Here is a 23,160-nt window from a genome sequence, read left to right on the forward strand (position 1 = left end):
TGCCTGAAGATGCTGAATGCTGGGACCACGTGCTGCTGATCAGGGTGGTCTGCCAGGGAAGGTACGTCAGACACATCAGAAGCAGGCAGTCTCCTGGCTCCACCTCCTGCTTCCCAGTCTTCCTCTGGCGCCCCTGGAGGCGGAAGTAACTGAAGCGGGCTGGCAAGGAAAAAGGAGTTTCGCAGGGTCCGACCCCAGCATTACAGAGCACAGCACAGGAGGTAGGTTTGGAGTTCCCAAACAATAGCATATTAGTTTGTCTGTTCTTTAAAAGGGATAGTCATAGTGCCCAACCCATAGGTTTTTCCTTTTAGATTTACTCTGGGTATTGTACTGAAGCATGTAGCACAGAGAAAGAAACAAAAAAACCCCAATTTCAAAATGTTAAATATTTATTATTGTATTGGATGTTTTCTTTGCTTTTGTTTTATTTTTAACTAAGTAATCTATCAAACATCTTTAATTTACTATATTAGTATTAATAAAATTTGAGAACAGTGACCTGTTTGAGACTATAAAGTGGAGTTTCAAACATATACCTGGAATTCAGACTCAAGTAATTCACAAACACTAAGGGTAAACAGTACATTGAGAAAACTATGTTCCTATCTTTTCAAAATCAACCGTCAAGAAAATGGTTACTTCTTCATCTGCCCAGAAAATGGAATTCCTTGACATCATGGACTTTCACTGCTAATCTATATGTATATTAAAGTGTTTGTCACTGATTTTCTAACTAGTGCTTTTAAACTCTTCTGATTTTAATAATATGTTTCTATTGCGTTTTAGGACTGAATAAACAGAACAGCAATAGTATGGCATATTCTCCTGGTGTGAAAGAAGAATTTCCCTTACCACCAATCAGCATGGTGCAGATGGAGAAGATCTTTTCCGCATCCGTATTAGCAGAGACATTCCCAAACCCAACGCTGGTGAGGCTGCTGAGGGTGAAGTACAGAGCGGCAATATAGGCACTTCGGATAGATGGGCCCCCTAAGGTATTGTTGCCATAGTACGGAGATTCTAGTCTCTTTCCCAACTCATGGAGCCAGCCTGCAATGGAAGAAAGAATGAGAACTTAAGCCCAAAGAGTAAAGTCCCAGTATGAGCACCTGGCGGTAATGATAAATGAACATATAGGGAGATGCTCAGGATAAAGAAGAGAGAAAAGCTAAAAGGAAGGTAAAGGCAAGGAATGAGATTCCATTGCTACAAAGCAAAATATCACTTTTATGCAAGCTGTTCTGTATAAGCACAGCAGATAAGTGGGCTTTCAAGAGCAGATGGGTAGTCAAAACTAAACTAGTTACCCTAATACTGGAGATTACCTGTAGAGATAGAAACCGAGATTGCTACTACCAGTAAGAATGTTGTTCAGCACCTTTCCCAATTGGAATTTTAAGAGACAAAGATGTCTAGTGGGTATTTTTAAACCCTACATGATGACAAATAGCAGCAACCACAAGAATCTAGACTTCACACAGATGAGAAACACTTTATTTCCATCCTGTACAACCTTGCCACATTTTATCCACTTGGGCTGACATCTAGTTGGCTTACAAATAGCTCATGTTACCTTCCTCGGAAAGTTTTCTCTGGAACCCCATCCTGCCTTTGGGGATGGAGGGGGAGATCTGCACAACTAAGAGTTACTCGCAATGAAACTGGAGTGCCTCTTGCTGTTGTGTTATACTCCTTGTGTATATATGAGCCCCAACTAATCAAATTAAGTGCTTTAAGTATATGCAGTTTATTGTATGTAAATCATGCTGTCATAAAGCTGTAAAAAAGCTACATTAATAAAGATGGTACTGTAATAGCAAGTATGGTATTGACAATAATAGAACAGAAACACAACACAAAGACCACCTTAAAATCCTTCCTGGGTGGCTCAGTTGGTTAAGCGGCTGCCTTCGGCTCAGGTCATGATCCCAGCGTCCTGGGATCGAGTCCCACATCAGGCTCCCTGCTTGGCAGGGAGCCTGCTTCTCCCTTTGCCTCTGCCTACCACTCTCTGCCTGTGCTAGCTCTCTCTCTCTCTAACAAATAAATAAATAATTTTAAAAAATCTTTAAAAAAAAATATCCTACCCTTGAAATACTTATCCTTTAAGGTTTTGTATTTCAAAATCCTATCTCTTTCACTGTGTGCGTGTATGTTACAAAACACTGTGATGATTCAGCTGAACCCCTAAAGTTCATAAGACTTCTGTTAAGAGAATTATTCACTGACTACAACTTTCTTATAAACTCTTCATTTAATGGCTACCCCAGAAAAGATCAAAGTCATTACACTTTTTAAGTAGTAATAATGCTGTCATTATCAACTAAAGTTATAGATTATGGAACTGTGCTAGGTAATTAAAATGCATATTTTAAACAACTGGGAACTCCTTGAGACGGAGGAGAATTGCTTAGTGGCAAGTTATCGTGTCTTTTTCATCCTATGTCTCTAGAGAAGTGTTTCTCAACCTTTAGCTTGTCTCAGAAACATCTAGAGGGCTTGTTGAACAAGGATAGCTAAGTCCTATCCCTGGAGTTTTTGGTACAGTTCAAGAGGTTGGGGGTAAGGGACTGAGAATCTGCCTTTATAATAGGTTCCCACATGATGCTGATGCTGCAGATGGAGGGGACCATGATTTGAAAAGCCACTACTCCAGAGCAATGGTTCTCAACACTGGCCATGACTGGGAAAGCTTTTTAAAAAAGACACTGCCCAAGTGCCATCTCCACTAACTGCACCCGAATTGCTGTTGCCAAGACCAGGTACTGGCATTTTTTCAAAGGTTTCCCAGTAGAATCTAATGTGAAGATAGAATCTAGAACCACTATTCCAGAACTTATCAAAGCACTGACAGGAGTAAGTTTTAATAAATGTTACTTTAAAAAGTGAATGAATTAATGAATGTATAAATGATTCTTACACTCTGTCATAGTATGAGACAGTATGACAACACTGACGAAATAAAACAGCACATGTGCATTTGTAAATCTGTCCTAGAATAATGAAAGTATGTTTTGATAATAGAGAATAATAACAAAATGTAAGTTAGACATTGTAAAAGGTGATGCTGTTAGTAAACCATGTCCATTTACTCTGTCTGGGTAGGCTTTGTGAAGGAATGAACTTTAGTGATGGGGTTCAGAGCAGACTTCCCTAGAATGTGCCACTTTGGGATATGAATTATTTGCGATGAAGGCAATCAAGGCTTAACAGACTCAAGAAGAGCCTTTTACTTCCCTCTCAACTACCTAAAAGAATTTAGATAAGAGGCCTGTACCAAGAAGGGAGCTATTAACAGGGATAACTTTTTATATCAGAATAGCAAACATTTGTTTACCAAACATTTGCTCTTCTTATCCTCCAAAGAATTGTCTTCCTTCTTTTTGCAGCACTTTTGCCTTAGCTCAGGATGGCATATAAACCTCAGCTGCCTGTCTTTGACCCCCTCAAGTCTATATGAGACTTCTATATGTACTAAATTAAATTGATCTTCTGTTTGATTGTCGTGTGTCAATGTAATTATTAGGCTAGCCAAAGAACATAATAGGGAAGAAGGAAAAAATTCCTCCCCAGCACTAGATTCAACACAGATTTAAATCTGGATTCTTCCATGTATAGGCTATAGGAATGACTAACTTCTTTGAACTTCACTTTTCTCATCTGTAAACACAAGGATACTATCTAACTTATAGGGCTGTAGTGGATCAAATGATGTGCCACATATGAAAATGCCAACTACTGTTACTGGCAGAGGGTTGGTGTGTCATATCTCTTTTTTCTCTCTTGCTTCTCTTACTTACATTGGAACGAGAAAACTACAAAAGCCAGAAAGGTAAGAGAAAATAAGGGACCACAGGTGAACTGTAATGGAAAAAGAAGGTGGTGACCCCATCTATTCAGTAAAATTTAAGATAGGGATTAGCATTTCCTAACTAATAACAACAAAAGGGAGAGAATCCCGAAGGCAGTAGTTCTTAAAATTGGAAGAGTTATACACCCTTGTGTGAATCTGAAGAAAGACGTGATCCTTTTGTCAGAACAAAGTACATGTGAAGACACTTGTACCACTCTGTATTCATTTTCATTTAGCTCATGGCTTCATGAAGCCCTTTCCTCCATATCAGATTAAAAAGCTCTGTTTTAGCAGTTTAAGTGAGGGGGAGGAGGAAGTGATAAAGGTCGATTGGTTAAAACTTAGTTTAATCTTATATAGAAAAGATTTGGAAATAAAGACAACTTATCTAAGAGCAATTGAAGAGATATTACAAAAGCAAATCAAATGTGTATTTAAAAAATATTACGGGTATATTTATATACACTGTAAGAAGGCAGTCCAGACACAGAGGTAAAATCAGGAAGCAGAGATAACATCTGAATTTATCATCATATTTGGGTTGTTGATTTCTTAGGATAATGCCCCTATAGGCATTAGATCCCAACATTGTCAAATATGAAAACCATAGGATTCTGAAGGGCTAGTGGGTTGACTATTTCTCATGCGTCTTCCAACTTGTGCTCTGAAAGGGATGTCATATTATTTCTGCTGGACAAGGAAGGGATTAGAGGGATTTGTCCCTTTATTCCATATTGGTCATTTCTGCTAATAACTGGGAAGCTGAAAAATGTTATTTCGCCCAAAGAGTAAATATTGAATGATCTAATTTTTGTTTTAGTTGATGCACAGAGGAAGATCTATTGATCTTAAATTAAGGTATTCATTTACAACAGAAGCTAATTTTCTCAGAAAAAAAAAAAAAAAGCAAACAAACCAACCCAGTCAATATATTCAGTTAAAACTCCTTAATTTGAACAGACATAAAACACTTAAGAATTCTCTGAAACAAATCAGTATCCATATAGGTTTATTTCTGAGATAAAGTAGGATAAAAGTTTATATTAGGACATACAGATTATATTAGATTATATCCTCATCCAATGCATGTTCATTTACAATGTGTGAAGCTATCTCAGAAGTGATTCAGGGAGCAAAACACAGAGGAACAACAGACCTACTTTTGTTGATGTCTCTTTTCTGTCTAGCCAACTGTTCTATTTTCAGAAACATCTTGTTTTTTAAGAAAGGTTGCTACTAAACTGTGTTACAGCTGACAGAGCAAAAGCAATAATGATGATGACAAAACCTGGTAACAAGGAAAGGAGGTAACACCCACAAATCCGGGGATTGGCTCTGTGGGCTAAATAAAACTTTTTCACAGAACAGCTCGTCCAAAATGAGAGCACATGTTCACTGTAACAAGACAACATGTCACTGTACTGTACAGAAGAAACAGTTTAACCAATTTGGAAGCCAATCTTTTTTTATGCTGGAGAAACTTGTCTCTAAAGGAAGGGATGTCCTAGAACAGTCTGTCTGCTTCTGCTCAATTTTTTTTTCCCTAAAGAACATTTTGAAGGAAAAATACATATGCAACATAAAGTAAAATCTAATATACTGAATAAATCGCCCTCTCATAAAAACAAAAGATATCATAAAATAATCCTGTCATTAGTGAAATTGATTACACAAATAAAAGAGTAGATTTTTAGAATAAAGATCAATTTTGAAGATGGAATGACTCTTAATGAACATGCCCATAAAAGCCTGTAATTTAGTATAATTCAATCCACATATTTTTCATTGTATACTTACCATTGTATACTTACCATACTTACCATTGTATACTTACCATACTTTACTCTTTAGGTTTCCTAAAATAATTTACTGACTTTTAAGATGCAAATGTGTGCAGTTTGTAGAGGTATGACCTGCTTTATACAACATATGTATTCTTGGAATGTTTAGGTTAGCATTTGGTAATTAACAGATATTTTAGGTTTAATGAAAGGAATACGAGCATATTAAGGAAAGCCTGTGGTGAATTTCTTTGTCATATAAAATACCTTAGTAATATGAAAAACTACACGGTAAAATATAAGCTTATGAAATCTGATTTATATGTGTGTGTTAAGATGTGATGTATGGATAGAGAAAAGAGAAAAGGGACTAGCACATACCTAACCACACCTGTAATTCAAAATAGTACTTTACTTAATTTGGTATGAATGAACCATGTTGTATTAGCACTTAGCTAGAAGCAAAAATGAAGCCCATGCTGAGGTTTTCTCATTACTAATTTGGCACATGGTTTACATTTTACTGAGAACTTCCTGTGCTCCAGACACTGTACTAGGACAGTACATCTTCCATCTCACTAATAGGCACTAACTCTATGGAATAGGTATAGTTATCAACCATATTTTGATTCATCATTTCATAATCATCATAACAATTTAGAAATTATTGTCCCCATTTTATTTTTTTTAAGATTTTATTTATTTATTTGACAGAAAGAGAGAGCACAAGTAGGCAGAGGCCGGCAGAGCGGGGGGTGGGGGGATAAGCAGGCTCCCCACTGAGCAGAGAGCCCAATGTGGGGCTCGATCCCAGGACCCTGAGATCATGACCTGAGCCGAAGGCAGACACTTAACCCGCTGAGCCACCCAGGAGCCCCTATTAACCCCATTTTAAAGTTGAGAAAGCTAAGGCTAAGAAATTAAATAGCTTGTTCAATATGGCAGTATTAGGATTTTAAACCAGATATGTGTGCTGTTGGAGCCCAAGTTCTTGACCACTATGCACAGTACTTCAACACGCTACAGACCTAAGAGTACAGTGTTGTAGTGTTGCAGTGTACCTGAGTGCCTTTACAAGTAAGGTGCCATTCTTTATTACAGCATACATACATGATAAGAAAGAAATAGTCTTAGTTAAGGCTCCTCAGAAGCAGACACTGAGACATGGCTTTAACTATAAGTGATTTATTTAAATGTTGGCCCAGTAAATCTTTTTAGAAGGGAACAGGAAGGGGCACAGAGGGTGGAGACAGCCAATGAGATATGCTTAATAAAGCCAGTTATCACTATAGGCAGTTGGAGCTTAATTCCACTGGAGAACCTCTGGGACCAGTGTGGAGCACACCCCATATTGGAACAGGGGATAGAGGGCGGCTCCAAGGGAGCGTGAATTCCCCACCATTGCCATGACTGCTGGCAAAGGAGACTTCAACCTTCTACATCAGAGGACAGTGCCTCAGGCATAGACATAGATTCTAAGGATGGGAATCATACAGAGAAAGGGGACATGGTAGAGTACCAACAACATTTTTGAAAGCCATCAACACTAAATGTCAAGTATTTTACTAGGCTTTCACTTAACAACTATCACAATTACTCTGCCTTTTTTTTTTTTTTTTTTTTTTCTTTAACAGATGGAGCCCCAACAGAGAATTTCAGCAATTTTCTCCCTTCTTTTAGGGAGTTTAGGACTGAGAGGCAAGTGGCACCTGGGTGGTCAGTGGGTTAAGCCTCTGCCTTCGGCTCAGGTCCTGATCCCAGGATCCTGGGATCCAGCCCCGCATCTGGCTCTCTGCTCAGCAGGGAGCCTGCTTCCCCTTCTATCTCTGCCTGCTGCTCTGCCTACTTGTGATCTCGCTCTCTCTCTCTGTTAAATAAATAAATAAAATCTTAAAAAAAAAAAAAAAAAAGAACTGAGAGGCAAATCCATACCTCTCTAACTAAACATCCATGATCTTTCTGCTATATTAACTGCTTATAAAGAAGTAATCATTTTATATGATCTTTTTAATTGTGTTTGTTGAAACCATTATTAAATCAGTTTGCATTTCCAGTGGCCACTTTTGCTTAGAGTGGTGGATTGTGTCCCAAAGGCACATATCATATCAGAGAAAATAATTATCCAAACATAATCCACACTGTAGACATGGGATAATATGGCATTTAGAACCTGAATATGACTTCTCTACAGGGATCAAGAGGCTTCTAATGTAAATTCCAAGCACTGAAAATACTATAGTTAACATTTCCTTCCCCTCCCTCCATACTTAATCCTTCCAGACTTCATTTAGATGAGAGGTAGAAAAGCACTGTGAGTCTTACAATTCCTAAAGCAGGAGATGTCTGACTGGGAGAGGCAAAGCAGTGGGAGACAATGATTGTGGCACACAGCATGCGAACTTCTCCGGTCTCTTCAGTGGGAACAAGGGGCTAAGGCATGGGCCTGCCCAGCTGCAGGGGTACTTGAGAGATATGAAGACAGGTGTCAGAAGTCTGACTGTGTACATGTGCTTACGTGGGTTTGTGGGGGTGGTGATGGTGTGGCGGTGGAAAGCCAATGCATTTGTGAGGTATTGTATCTACTGTTATACACATTAAAAAAGAATTGTTAACCCCAAACAAAATGTTACAAAGAAGCTTAAGATTTCATCTCCACTGTCTCTTAAAATTTTTATCTATGTATTTATCTCCATTCCTTAAAGTTCAACTAGCACCTGTCACTATAGGTTTTTGTTTTGTTTGTTTTTTTATTTCAATAAACTTTTTATTTTTGGATAATTTTGACTAATACAAAAGTTGTGAAGAGTACAAAGAATCCTTGTATATCCTTTACCCAGTTTCCCTTAATATTAATATCTTCATGTTTATCAAACTATGAAGTAAATATTGACACATCACAATTAACTAAATTAATAGAATTTCTATAAATTCTAAATCATAAATTAGAATTTAATTATAATTTATAATATATATTTATAAAATATAATTATAATTATATATAATTAAATACAATATATTTATAAAATATAATTATAATTTAGAACTTAATTATAAATTTTAAGTTATAAAATTATAAATTGGTATTTCTATATTTTAATGTAAGAAATAGAGTTAAGGAGAAGTGCAGAGACTTAGATCCCAAAACTTATTCTCCATCTTCCACTCCAAACCCATGTTAACAAGATGTGACTAAGGATAAGACTAGAAGGACACCAGGCTACAGTGGTATTTGACACTGATTTGTTAATTACATTAAGGAGAACGCATCAGTAAATCTGAGGTCTCAATTTGAACAGGAAATCCATCACATGGAGTTTCCACTTATCACCCATTTGGGTTCTCAGAAACCTAGAGGTGTCTCACAGTTCTGAAATGGTGGAACTTACTCTCGGGATAAAAGCCTGAAACAAAAAGGATTAACCATACAATGATAGAGACTGAACTCTGAGTCAGGAAATAAGGGTCTTAATCTTGGTCCTGCCATTTATTAAGTTGATGTATGATCCTTAATGCACCAGTTATCCTTTCTGGTCTTCCATTTTTCCACCTTGAATATGAGGTGAATTGATTGAGTAATCTCTTTTTCCATAATCTTTTAGTAATCTTTCCCAGGTTTAAGATTTTATGAAACAAGATCCCATAACGTTTCATCACAAATTGTTGACTTTCTTAAAGCAAAACACTTGTGCAATAACCCATGATCTTATGGATTCATTTTTTATTTGTTTTTAATTATTTGAGTGATGACCCATCAGCAAATATTGATAGGATAAGGATAGAAGGTTTTCACTTTTTGATGCATGTATCATTTCTGCTCTGTTTCCACTGCTGAACAATTTTTCAGAAGCAAATTTTATGTGATATTGGTACTGTCAAGGAAAAAATGTACCACCTGTGCAAAAACCAGTTTGCCAGTTCTCTAAAGTCTACTTGAATATTACATTTGTATAAAAGAATATCACTGAGTACTGATTACTAAGGTATAGCATTGCACTTAGGCAATGATGAATTTAAAGTTTATACACTATGGTAAACTACCAAAACAGACCATCATCACATGCAGCAAAAAAACAAAACAACAACAAACCAAACCAAACCAACCAAACAAAAACACTCTAGAAAGAATGAGAAATGTGCAACAACCTGAAACCACAATTGAGCAGTTACTGGAGGGTTTTCTGACTGATCTAAGAAGAGGCAGTAGAGGCAGGCCATCTGTTTCCAACCAACTGAGGCACTTCCAGATGCCTCCCAAATCTTGGCTAAAAATAGAGGAAATTCTAACAAAGATTAGGATCATGGCTAAGTTAACAGAACATAAACTATGAACTCACTGTCCTATATAAAATGCTCATACAGTCCACAATGCTTTCGGATCTGCCTTAACATGAACATTTTTTCCTGAGTAATTGCTCATGTGTTTTTCATGGCTTAACGAGTTCGTGAGACCCTGGTGTCTGGGCTCAGAGCATCATTTACAAAGACAAGAACTTGTCATTCGGTGAGAAAATTCTAATCCAAAGCACTCACCCTTTGCACAAAGGGACAAAAACATGTTTCAGGAAAATAATTTAGGATGAAAATAATTGAATTCAGCCAAATAACTTTACTTTTCTGGCATGCTAAAGTTTATTTTCATTATCTGCCCCCAATTGCCTTTTTGTTCTCTCTTTTCTCTCAAAGATTCAGAATTGCTACAAACTGAGGGAAGAAAAATGAATCGATATGTCCCATGTTTGCAAACAACTTCTCAGCTGTAGTAGTTGGCTAGCAGTCATTTAAATTAGAAGGATAGGCTCTGACATCCATTAACAAGGAATCTCAAGTTTCTCTGGTTTGTAGAGCTTCAAAATAAAGTTCTAATTACATTTCTTCCAACTGCATTAAAGGAAATACATTTTCTAACATCTCAGTTATAAAAGTAACTCAAATACATTAAGCCATATGATGTGCTGGAATGTTGCATTCAAATACCCCGTTAAAGTGTCCTCTGGATTTTATTTACCTTTACTTGGTACTGGGACTGTTCTAAAGGCATTTTCTTCAAGTTTCTAGGAAATGCCCACATGTCAAAATAAAACACCAATTTTGAGGGGTCAGCCTTTGTTCTCCTTTAGAAGAGCTGATTCTGACTCATATGTCCAGTAATGCCCTTAAAAACATATAACTACCTTTGTTTGATGGCTTGATGGGGAATGAAATACAATAAGTGGTGGGGGTTTGCATGAACACTTTAAAATAAGTTTTTAGCTGCACATGACTGAGCGACCGGATATGAAGGTAATACAGGGCAATGGGGTGTACTTGAGACAACTAGAGGTGGCATGGAAATTTTTACAAATAAGACATAGACAGAGTGCCCAGTGACAACAAATCAAGAAACTAGAGATGCAGGGAGAATGCAGAAGAGAAACATGGTCACAGAAAAATGTGTCCAGCCAGGGAGTCCAGTAAACGTGAATAACCCAGAAGGCAAACAATGCGGCACAGGAAAGTGCTACTTAGTTGTGTGATGTTGGCTATGTCACTCATCCTCTTGGGGCCTAGTCTCCTCCTGGTTAAAATGGAAAACATGACAGTAACTCACCTCATAGGCTACTGTGACGTCAAGTGACACAGGCCACACAGAGGGCTTAGCAGAGTGAAGTATTAAACATAGCAAGCCCTGGATAAAAATTATTCTGACTGTTGCTGCTGTTGTCTGAAAGGAATGAAGATTTTCTGTCTTGCTGAAAGTAATGTAGACTTCTAAAATCCTTCATTATTGAAGATTGGTATAAAATATTAACCCAAAATTTCATTTCCATCCACAGAAAATAATGAACACAGGAGCAGAAGTAACATACATAATCACATCATTCTTGCAAATTCAGGATTTTGCACAATTCATACTACAGTTGCCACTTTCCCTCATGAGGTACTGAAGACACGAAATGGATAGAACATGGCTCAGAATATTCTGTCATCAATTTGCTTTACTTGACTTGTTATGGTCAAAACAGTTTGCCATAATATTCTTGCTTGTGCCTTTGTGTCTGGCGCCATGGTCAGACCACACACTGATCACACAATGTGCTGAATATTTTATATAGTATTTAATTTAATCCTCTATTGTGTAAGAGTTTCTTACAACTCTAAGAACCAAGAATTACAATCTAAAATGTTGATATTAAAATATTAGTACTTGGAAAGGCCAAGTCAAACATGACCAAGAGTAGACATTTCTTTTTTTTTTTTTTTTTAAGATTTTATTTATTTATTTGACAGAGAGAAATCACAAGTAGATGGAGAGGCAGGCAGAGAGAGAGAGAGGAGGAAGCAGGCTCCCCGCTGAGCAGAGAGCCCCATGCGGGACTCGATCCCAGGACCCTGAGATCATGACCTGAGCCGAAGGCAGCGGCTTAACCCACTGAGCCACCCAGGCGCCCCTGGAGTAGACATTTCTTAAGGAGAAGGACCAGCTTTGGAGTCTGGGTTTGTCTGAGTTGACATTTCTTACACTTGTTAATATGCCATCCTACCTCCTGACCCTTCTTGTCAGCCAAGGGTTTGGCTTTAGCACACTCCTGATCGTCTTCATCTCTCTCATAGAAATGGCTGCCCCAGTTGATTTGTCTGTGTAATTGCTGTTCCCTCCCACCTGACAATAGAAATTTCCCCTACTGTCTTCGGCTGCTTATAGTCACCATCATCTAGGACGTGTGGTGTGGAGACGTGACATTATTTTTTATTTTGAGCATGAAAACTTCTGTGATGGTCTTTGCTGCCCCACCACCCCCACCTTCACTATTATTCCAATAACTCCAATATTCCAATAATAGCCTTAGCTATTATTCCAAAGGTGGTTGGTGGGAATTGATGTGTTAATGGTGAGCGTAAGCAAAAGCTTGGGGAATGTGAAAGCTTTTTGGAACTGTACACTGAACTCTCAGCAAGTCCCCAAGGTTTCATTTTCCAGGAATAGAACTCTTTGGTTACCCTCACGTGGACTTTGCAAGAGACTTTATATAGGTCAAGCCCATGCTGTGGAGAAATTAGAGACCACACAGCTTTTGTTTTTCTTTCGAAAACCCACTTTCCTACATGGTTTCTAAGATCTTATTAAAAATATTAGGGCGCCTGGGTGGCTCAGTGGGTTAAGCCGCTGCCTTCGGCTCAGGTCATGATCTCAGGGTCCTGGGATCGAGTCCCGCGTCGGGCTCTCTGTTCAGCAGGGGCCTGCTTCCTTCCCTTCCCCTCTCTCTGCCTGCCTCTCTGCCTGCTGTGATCTCTCTCTGTCAAATAAATAAATAAAATCTTTAAAAAAAATTAGATAAACTAAGCACTTGGAATCATGTTTCAACCATCCCATTCACTGGCATCTGACTTTTAATTTGACCCGGAGATGCCAACTCTGTTTACAAATTATTACTTGGCGACCATAATGCCTTTGTAATGGATTTGAAACGATGGAAGCAGGGATAAGAAATGGTTTCGTCTCCAGCCCAGCATGCGAAAGTTGGTTTAACTCACATTGTAATCAAAGTATAGTATATAGCTTGTTTACATATTTGCCTAAGTCCTACTCTAGTAGTTTGGGGGGAAAATGTGTTTATACTTTCACTGGATGATATCTTCTGAAATACCTCAATCCGGGTTCTGGAAAACATGTTTCAAAGACCATGGGGCAGATTTTATAGGTGTCATTCATGGAGAAAGCTGTCCCACTCTGGGGATATTGCAGAGGCAGTAAGAGGCATACGGTAAAGAAAACAGGGAAATCCAAGGACACCAGAACATCCAGAGAGAAAGTGGCAAGAAGCTGCAGTAGCATGCCCAGGCAGGGTTGAGGGAGCAGTGCGGGGCCCTGTGAGCCCAGGCTGTGGTGGAGACGGGATTTGGCAACCAGTTCCAACTGCTGAGGACCCAGGAACATGTAGGTTACCCTGTAGGTTACAGCCCTGGCTCTCTCTAACACTAGGGTTGAGCCCAATCTGCCTCCCTTTGTTCCCCATCCTTTGGCTTCATTTCTACTCTCTTCTTCCAAAATATAGCAGCATTTCCAAAGTTTGAAAATACAGTTGTCAAGGCCTCGGCTGCAACTCCACCCACATTAGAAGGTCCCCTTTTTCAAGGTCATAGGAGGCCAGTTCCTGTTACTGATTTCCCTTTTCCAAACATCTCACAGATGGTTCATTTCTACCTTTGATGTTTTGTCTCAGAATTGAATGCAGTCAGGTTTTGTACTTTGTTTTTTGTTTGTTTGTTTTGATCAGCAGTTGTGCCTTCATGACAAAACTTGGTTCCCGACTGCTCTGTTATCACATCCATTTTCCAGCCCAGTGTACATTCAGATCAGTTCTCTTTTCTAATAGCGCCTAATTCATTAATGAACTAATCCACTCACTTAGCAAATATTTAGTAACCATACATAATGCTGGAGATGGAGATGCTGTGTGAGATGTAAAGATAAGGGAGCTGGGTCATCCTTGCCTTGCGGTCTACTCAGGAGACTCTAATCATAGCCTATGTTTGCCTGAACTCAGTGTCCCCTTGCTGGAGCAATCAGAAATGATTTAAAGGAGGGTATTCAAATTGTACTACAAAGGATAATAGAGATGGAGGGAAAGTGCATTTTGGGAAGCTAAATAAAGGCGCTTGCCCAGGAACACTTAATGCACGATGGAAGAAAGGAGTTTGTGTAATTTTGCTGAAGTTAATGGTACAGGAGAGGAAATCATGTAAAGTGTGTTTACCCTGCAATTTCACAAACTTAAAAATATCCTCCTTTTCTTTCAAGATATCGAAAGTCAACAGAAGCAACCAACCAAAAGAAAAGTTGGGTTTAAATTGCTATATCAGAGACTAATATTTAATATAATGGATAACTCTGTGGCAAGAATGCTAAACCTTTGAATAAATTAACAGGGAAAATGGTCAAATCATTCTCCCCCTAAGTGTGTGTGTGTGTGTGTGTGTGTGTGTGTGAGAGAGAGAGAGAGAGAACACAAATAACATGGGGATGAATTCAGTATAATTCTTACTAGAGGCAGGGGTGTTCCTTCAACTTTATTTTGAGAATACTCATAATGCAAAAAAAAGAGGGCGCATTCTTAAAATCTAGAGATGACTTTTGAAAAAACAATAAGGCAAAACTACTGAGGCCTTGAGGAACTGCTGGAGAAACTCCTGGGGGTTCATCTTAGGGTCATTTGGTCTGATAAAGCTCAATAAATGTAGAAGAAGAAGAAACACTTTTCAGTCTTCAGACAGGCTCATACTGAAGAATTTGGGTTGTTGGCATTCAAGTCTTATGCTGGTATCTAGATTATAATTCCTAATCATGATGAATCATCATCCCTATGATGCAACACTTACAAACATTTCTCAGGATTTTGCAAAACGCTTGCACCTCCAGTGATTTCATTTAGGACTTATTTTTATCCCCTCTCACTTTGCAGTAATCTATGTAATCAATTTTTCATTTCCATCACTTAGCCCTCTGTTCCTCTCCTCCCCCTCCCGCCACTAGAGGCCTCACCGCCCTTTAATCCCATCTGATTATCTGCCTGCTGCTCCCATTAGACCGATGCTTCTTTAGAGTAGGAATTATCATTGTTTTAGATGCTTGATTCCCAAGCCTAGCTCAGGGTGTGGCACCTAACACACACTCAATACATATTTATTAAGGGATAAAGCAAAGCCTTCTCAATCATAAAGGCTACAGAATAGAGACACTTGCCATGAATATAAATTAGGCTTTGGGTCTGCAGAATGGCTTAGACTGTAGTTCCATGACTTCAGGGCAGCTAGCCCTCTAAATTTTGGCTCCTGCAACTAAAAAAGGAACTAAAAATGTTTTCCTGTTTGTTGAGAGGCTTAAAGAAGATAATTTTGTCAAACATCTGTCTTGGTGCCTGGGGTATGATTACCACATAAAATGTTGGATCTTTTTCACCTTTTCTGCAATCTTCCATTACTTTGTCACAAATAACTAGATGATTCCAAAACAAATCAGCTTTCTAAATTAGAAGATGAGTTGACAATTAATTTTCATCATACATCATGTATATAACTAAAAATGGACATATGCCAGTGGGGAAATTTGGGTGTTAGAATAAAGTGATCCATTAATATAAACAGATAATAAAGTATATTGAGGCATCACCATCACTTAGCAAAACCATATGTTTCCTGATGTATTCCACTGAGGTATCTAAAAATTTAAAGGACATGTTGACCCACTATTTGGATTGCAAAGACATTTGATGCCTCTCTCCATCTAGATGCCATCATTGTTCTCTCTCATGCTCTTAGTTCCTTGTTCAAAGAAATAAGCATATTTTAATTATGCTATCCAACTAATAAGCATGATTAGTAGAAATGAAACAAATATAGTTGATGATGTTTACAACAGAGCATGTTCAAGTTGGCTAGTTCCCAAAACAAAATGACCCAACTGAAAATAAACATTCTTTAGGAACACTGAAGACAGCAAACATTGACTGGGGACAAACTAAACACAGTAGAAATAATCGATAAAAAGTAAAATTCACAATAGCTAAAACTGTACACAAAACAAAATTGTTGTTGACCAAAAAAAATGATGGGAGAATAAAATCTTAACAAAAATTAGTTCTTTAAAACTTACACTGGGAGGGCGCCTGGGTGGCTCAGTGGGTTAAGCCACTGCCTTCGGCTCAGGTCATGATCCCAGGGTCCTGGGATCGAGTCCCGCATCGGGCTCTCTGCTCAGCAGGGAGCCTGCTTCCTTCTCTCTCTCTGCCTACTTGTAATCTCTCTCTGTCAAATAAATAAATAAAATCTTAAAAAAAAAAAAAAAAAAAACTTACACTGGGAAAACCGGACTTGGTAGAAATGTCACAAAAGAAAACTCATTCTACCTGATGTGGGGATTTGAAAAAATTGATTGATGAATTAAGTCTTTGGTGTAAAGTTTACATATAAGAGAACTTACTTTGATAAAAGTAATTTCAATAGAAATTTTAAAAAAGAAATGGAACAGAATTATTTAACACCGCTGTATAGGTATTTGATCCAAAAATTTAAAAAAGTATAGTGAAGTTGTAGTAAGTGTTTTATAGATGAGAAGTCAGAAATGCTGCCGTTCTGGTGAAAATGTCTGTATTACTAAATATACAATGGAAATGTCCTTAGAGGTCAGAAGAGTAAGGACAAACATCCTCAGAGTCAGTTAAAATGTAAGATTCAAAATGATAGGATCAAAACATCTATCTTCACTAACCATCAGGAAGATTCAAATCAAAACCACATTGAGATACCACCTTATACCAGTTAGAATGGCCAAAATTAGCAAGACAATAAAGAACGTGTGTTGGAGAGGATGTGGAGAAAGGGGAGCCCTCTTACACTGCTGGTGGGAATGCAAGTTGGTACAGCCACTTTGGAAAACAGTGTGGAGATTCCTTAAGAAATTAAAAATAGAGCTTCCCTATGACCCTGCAATTGTACTACTGGGTATTTACCCCAAAGATACAGATATAGTGAAAAGAAGGGCCATCTGTACCCCAATGTTCATAGCAGCAATGGCCACTGCCATTTGCAAGTCGCCAAACTGTGGAAAGAGCCAAGATGCCCTTCAACGGACAAATGGATAAGGAAGATGTGATCCATATACACTATGGAGTATTATGCCTCTATCAGAAAGGATGGATACCCAATTTCTGTAGCAACATGGACGGGACTGGAAGAGATTATGCTGAGTGATGTGGAGAAAAGGGAACCTGTTGGTGGGAATGGTACAGCCACTTTCGAAAACAGTGTGAAGATTCCTTAAGAAATTAAAAATAGAGCAAAATAAGTCAAGCAGAGAGAGTCAATTACCATATGGTTTCACTTATTTGTGGAGCATAAGAAATAACACGGAGGACATGGGGAGATGGGGGAAATGGGGAAATGGGAGGGGGAGATGAACCATGAGAGACTAGGGACTCTGAAAAACAATCTGAGGGTTTTGGAGAGGCAGGAGGTGGGAGGTTGGGTGAGCCTGGTGGTGGGTATTAAGGAGGGCACCTATTGCATGGAGCACTGGGTGTGGTGCATAAACAATGAATTCTGGAACACTGAAAAGAGTAATTTAAAAAATAAATAAAAATTAAAAAAAAAAGAAAAAATCTATCTTCATCAAAGTCAATTCAATGTTTGGTCAAATAAAGGATTTACTAAGACAACTCCACTGAGCTTGCCATCCAAAGATGGAATCTTTCCCTTCCAGAGACCAAAAAATAGGTGATTCGCCAACTTTAAAGAATGTAAAATCCTTTAAGTTGTCAGTGGCAATGGATTGCTGTTTGTCCCACTCCCCCCACACCAAACACACTCAGTATGGCCATAGGTTTTGTAAGGAATGACAACCATAACATGACTGACTTACACCATTCACCGAGTATGTTGTCGGGAGAAAAACTGCAAAGCCACATATGCTTAGTTGTCAACAAAATCATACTGGATTATTCATTTAAAAAGATCCAGCTCTTCAGAATCCTATTACACCATGGTATTATTTCTGGATTTCTATAAATATATTTGCATTGCTATGAACAAGCATTTTTCGTATGAAACATACAAAACACTGCATTGGAGACATGAGTCATGTCTCCTCAGTTCTGACATGTTTTTAAACCAAGTGCTAACTGGCATTTTGAAATCATTTCATTGGTTATTTCCTAGAGGGTCGAAGTCATCACATATTCCATCATGTATTTCAGTCACAGAATAGCTTTGCAACCTGTAAGCCTAAAGCAGTATATTTTAAAAATTAATGGGATTAGCTAGCTCTAAAAACATGAATTTATGGGCAAATGATAGAATTAGAATACCACCCTCTTGTGTATCACACTAAAAAAAAAAAAAAAAGCGCCAACCTTGACAGAATTCCATTTTAGGCTAGGAAGACTGCTAAAAATAAGCCTGTAATCTGACCATCAGCTGCAGATTTTTCAGTAAGGACTACAGGCAGTTTGGGTGCTGGCTTCAATGCTGCAGATCAAGTACCTAAAGTTTCTTGGAAACAAAATCAGCTGCCAGAGCCATGATTTTAATAAATCAAATGATGGCTACAATAGCCACAGTGGCTATGGCAGCATCAGCTGTTAACCTGACTTGAGCATCTGAGAATCACTTTCTATCACTTCATCTTCATTATAGGTGAGGAAGCTAATCCTGTTTCTAATTTTTTTTTAGTATATGTGCTACCGAAGCGAGCATGCTAATCCTGTTTCTATTTTACAGATGAGGACCAGTGCCTTACTTAGACAGGTAAGCAACACACAAACACACAGAGAGGGTCAGGAGAGGATCCAGGTTTTGAAATCCGAATCTATAATACAAACTGTCATGTGACATCTGATCCTTTGAGATCAAATGTAGGTTCACAGGAAGCTGTCCAGTGACAGATTAATTTTCGATGTCCTCATAAGAGAAAATGGATATAGAGTTTGAAAGCTTCATAAAACTTGATGTACATTAAACTTTTATTTCTGTCTTTAGTATTTCCATGGAGGGAATATTCTGGCATCTAATTTCTGCCAGTCTACTTAATCTTGGTGTTGAGAACAGGGGCCAGGGCAAATATACAAGAAAACAAATCTACAATTTTTGCAAAGAGAGAGTTCATAAATCATTTCTATCTTAACAGTGTTCTCTGAGTTTCTGAGAAATTAAATTTGGGATTTGTCTCTGTCTTTCCTGACTAATCTTATTGGAAATAAACAAAAACCAAAAGACTCGTGTCCAAGTAAATGACATGACAGTAAGGAGATTTTAGCAGCAAACACCGGGGTCTTAGACTATGACACATATTTTAATGATTTCTTTGGTTGTGGCTATTTGGGGAAACCCTAAATACAAAGCAAATACCTGCACATACACACATGACAAGAATGGAGAAAAGAGTTATGGACATTTTTAAACTAGATGTCTAATTGGTTTACATAAAATGTTTTAATTCTCTTTTATCATGTATCTATAATTTATGGTCATGTGTGTTAAAATCTCAAATGGAGAAAGTACTCTAGTGGAAATTCTTTATAAATTCAATACCACTTTATAAAAATAGTCACACAATTAGGATAACAAATAGAAGAAAGCTTTTCATTAGTGCGAGTATATATAAAGTGTGAGACCAATTTCCTAAAAATAGCATAGTATATTCCCTTTTACGCAAAAGTCCAGCTGGGCTAAACTGTTTGGCAAACACCATGAAGAGAAGTATTGTCTGTGTTTCTCCCTTTTGAGTTTGAAATAAAATCCCTAAAATACTCTATTCATTAGGTCACACCTTCTGTGGTCTCTCTTATCTTAGGGATTGTATCTGCATATCTCAGCCAAGACTCTAACCCATTATTTTGGTCTTATCTCTCTTCTTATTCATTGTGTGTCTGAATGGGTAAACTGAGGACCCATGGACTTCATCAGGTCCCCAGTTATTTGCACTGTGCTTCCATTATGCTTTTCAAGTTCTAAATTGTTTGCCAATCTTTAAATATCAGACACTTAACAAAAAATCCTGACCCTTAAATTCTCTGGAAAAAATCAGATGCTGGAGGTGAAGTTAGGCCATAGTTGGTTCCCTCATCTAGGGCTTTCATTCTTCACTTCTTTCAGAACTTAATTTAGTAACCTTTAGTTTAGTACCTGGACTGCTTCATCCACGTATGCTATGACTGTTTCTCCTGTTAGCTTTTTATTTTATTCAAGAATGTTTTCTCCACACAAGCTCATCTGCTAAGGGTTCCTCAAATGCATTGTGAAAGTTCCTATTTCCATGAATTTATTCATACTACACACCTCACTAAATGTTTCCTAAATGTTCTCCAAAACAGTATTCACCTTTTGAGTCCACCCCAAATGCCATCTTCATGGAGATTCCGTTAAAATTACTTCTATTTCTTTTTAAACTTCTTAGGAAGTTTTTGCCTGTTCGAATTTGCTACAAACCAGCATTTAAAAATAATTTTTGTGTAGTTTTGTGTCTACCTCTTGACTCTAAGAAGAGAGTACACTTCTATAAGGCAGGGGCTCTAATTTACAACTCTTTGTATTGTTTGCAGCTCATAGCACTGTTCTTTGGGCCTCAACAAATGTTTATTTTATAGTACATACTGAAAATCTCAGAGTTTACATGCAACAATCTCAAAGACTCAGTTTTTTTTCTATCCTATTTTTCTCTATATGATAGTCTCTTGGGAAATTAATCTGCAGTACATTCAACTGTCACCTATTCTAAAAGAATATGATTAATAGAGTAGCTAGAAAGAAATAATTCTATATTAAACACATTTGATGATGTCTTCTCTAGACAGCAGCATAATTTATTTTCCTCATAGCTGAACAATGCTCCTTGAAGGACTAGAGATTTGGTGTCTTATGTTTAAATGATTTTCTTCTATAAAGGCATCAGCATAAGTGGGAATAAAGTCTTGAGTAATTAGCCCTTATTCAATTGGCCTTTTAGGGTTAGATGACAATCATCCCTATATTTCAAACAAAACATATAATGAAATCACCCTGGAATTTAGGTTATATTATTTGGGGCAGAAATTGACATTTTAGTTCTGGCAAAATTATGAATTTGGCTACTGTATAAGTCTTTCTGATATAGATAGGAAATACTGATAATATATACATTCTTCCAAAAGAGAAGATGAAATCTCCATATGCAAAAAGAAGGGGTAGCAAATCTGAAGGCTGGCACAGTGGTGGTGCTCACAGGGAGAGAGGGATAGGCAGCTGAACAGAAGTAAGGATGTCTGTGGCCTTGGGTTTCACACCCATGCAGGCACAGGAGAGAACACTGAAATCCTACAAACACTGGGACTGACACCTGGTATACAGCCATGACACATGCATGGGGAAGGACAGAAATAATTTACCCAACATCTTCTGAGAATGACAAGGAAACCAGAGTTTGCAAAAAGTAATCCCTTGAGATAAATTTTTAAAATTCAGACATGTGCCTTGCATTCATTGATTGGTGTCTGAATATACATTATCCATGAGGTACCTTGAAGCTAAGAAAGTTTTAAGAGTTTGATCCTAGTGCAAGAAACAATCTTAGTGTCCTTGGCAAAAGCAAACAAAAACAACTAAAATTCTGTATATTCTCATACCTCAATCTGTACGAGATTTCTAAAAGAAGCCTTATTGAAGATGATCTCATAATAAAAATGAAAAAAAAAAGACAAAATGCATGAATAAATAGTTCACCTTTTGCAAGAATTAGGTGAAAAGAAAATTAACACACAGTGAACTTGAATTAATAAAATAAAAATGGTGAAATACAATTAAGATAATCAATTCAAAATACTTAAATTCAATTCACAAGTCTGTTCTAGGAACAAATAGGGAACTAGAACTACTAAAAAGAAACCAAACACCATGAAAAATGAGCAGAGAATTGAAAGAACACTAAATAAAATTTTGGTATACATTCGATAAAAAATAATTAATAAGGATCTACAATACATATCTAACTAAATTCAGAAGCTTGACCTAATGGGCATATATAAAACGTTGCAGAATCATACGCAAAAAAGTTTATGTATGTTTTATCCAAACACCCAAAGAATATATTCCAATTGAGCCTCAACAAACACTGAAGAATCAGCGTCACAGAGACCAAATACTGTGACAACTAATGCATCCAATTAGAAATCAGTACTTAGCTTCACAAGTCACATACACATTGAATAATAATTCTTAAAGATTCAACACTGCAAAATATAGGGCCAGGGGCACCTGGATGGCTCAGTGGGTTAAGCCTCTGCCTTTGGTTCGGTCATGATCTCAGGGTCCAGGGATCAAGCCCTGCATCGGGCTCTCTGCTCAGCAGGGAGCCTGCTTCCCCCTCTCTCTCTGCCTGCCTCTCTGCCTACTTGTGATCTCTGTCTGTCAAATAAATAAATAAATAAATAATCTTTTAAAAAATGAATAAAATAAAATATAGGGCCAAATAGATTATTTAGAAAAGAAAAGAACTTACAAATCAATGAACTAAGTGTCTCGTTCTCCAAAGAGGAAACTGTAGTAGCCAAAAAAGAAAAAAGGGGTGGAGGAAGGAAAAAAAATTTTTTAAAGGTAAAGAAAAAAAAAAAAAAAAGAAAAGAAAAAGAAAAGAAAAAGAAAGGTACCCTTTCTTTTTTTTTTTAGGAAAAAAAAAAGTTTTACCTTACTTACATAGAGAAATGGAAATTAAAGCAAGACACTATTTCATACCCGCCACTTCTCTTTGCCCCCAGATTTTTGCAAGTTTAAAATCATTGGTAATAATTGGTGGTGAAGATCCAGGGAAAGAACACATGTAACACTACCAAATAAGACACTGGAACAATGTGTTATTATCATCATCCACTAGTATCTGCTATTCAATTATCCACTGTTATTATTACTACTACAACTTTTATTTGTGATAATTTATATGGAAGCTAATGAGATGAAATAACACATTGTTTTATTAATACACTTGCATAGTAAAAAATAGCATCTAAGGAAAGCTTATGCACC

The 23,160-nt window shown here is 37.5% G+C and overlaps 1 protein-coding gene across 1 annotated transcript in view; it reads right to left on the minus strand.

Annotated features, from left to right (window-relative positions):
- Positions 1 to 23,160, minus strand: part of KCNH8 (potassium voltage-gated channel subfamily H member 8) — a 373,933-nt gene that overhangs the window by 75,186 nt on the left and 275,587 nt on the right. The window contains exon 8 of the mRNA XM_059390865.1: positions 856 to 1,053. Within this exon, the coding sequence (XP_059246848.1) occupies positions 856 to 1,053 (198 nt within the window). The remainder of the gene's footprint in view (positions 1 to 855; positions 1,054 to 23,160) is intronic.

The sequence above is a fragment of the Mustela nigripes genome, chromosome 2, assembly GCF_022355385.1.
Source record: "Mustela nigripes isolate SB6536 chromosome 2, MUSNIG.SB6536, whole genome shotgun sequence".
NCBI lineage: Eukaryota > Metazoa > Chordata > Mammalia > Carnivora > Mustelidae > Mustela > Mustela nigripes.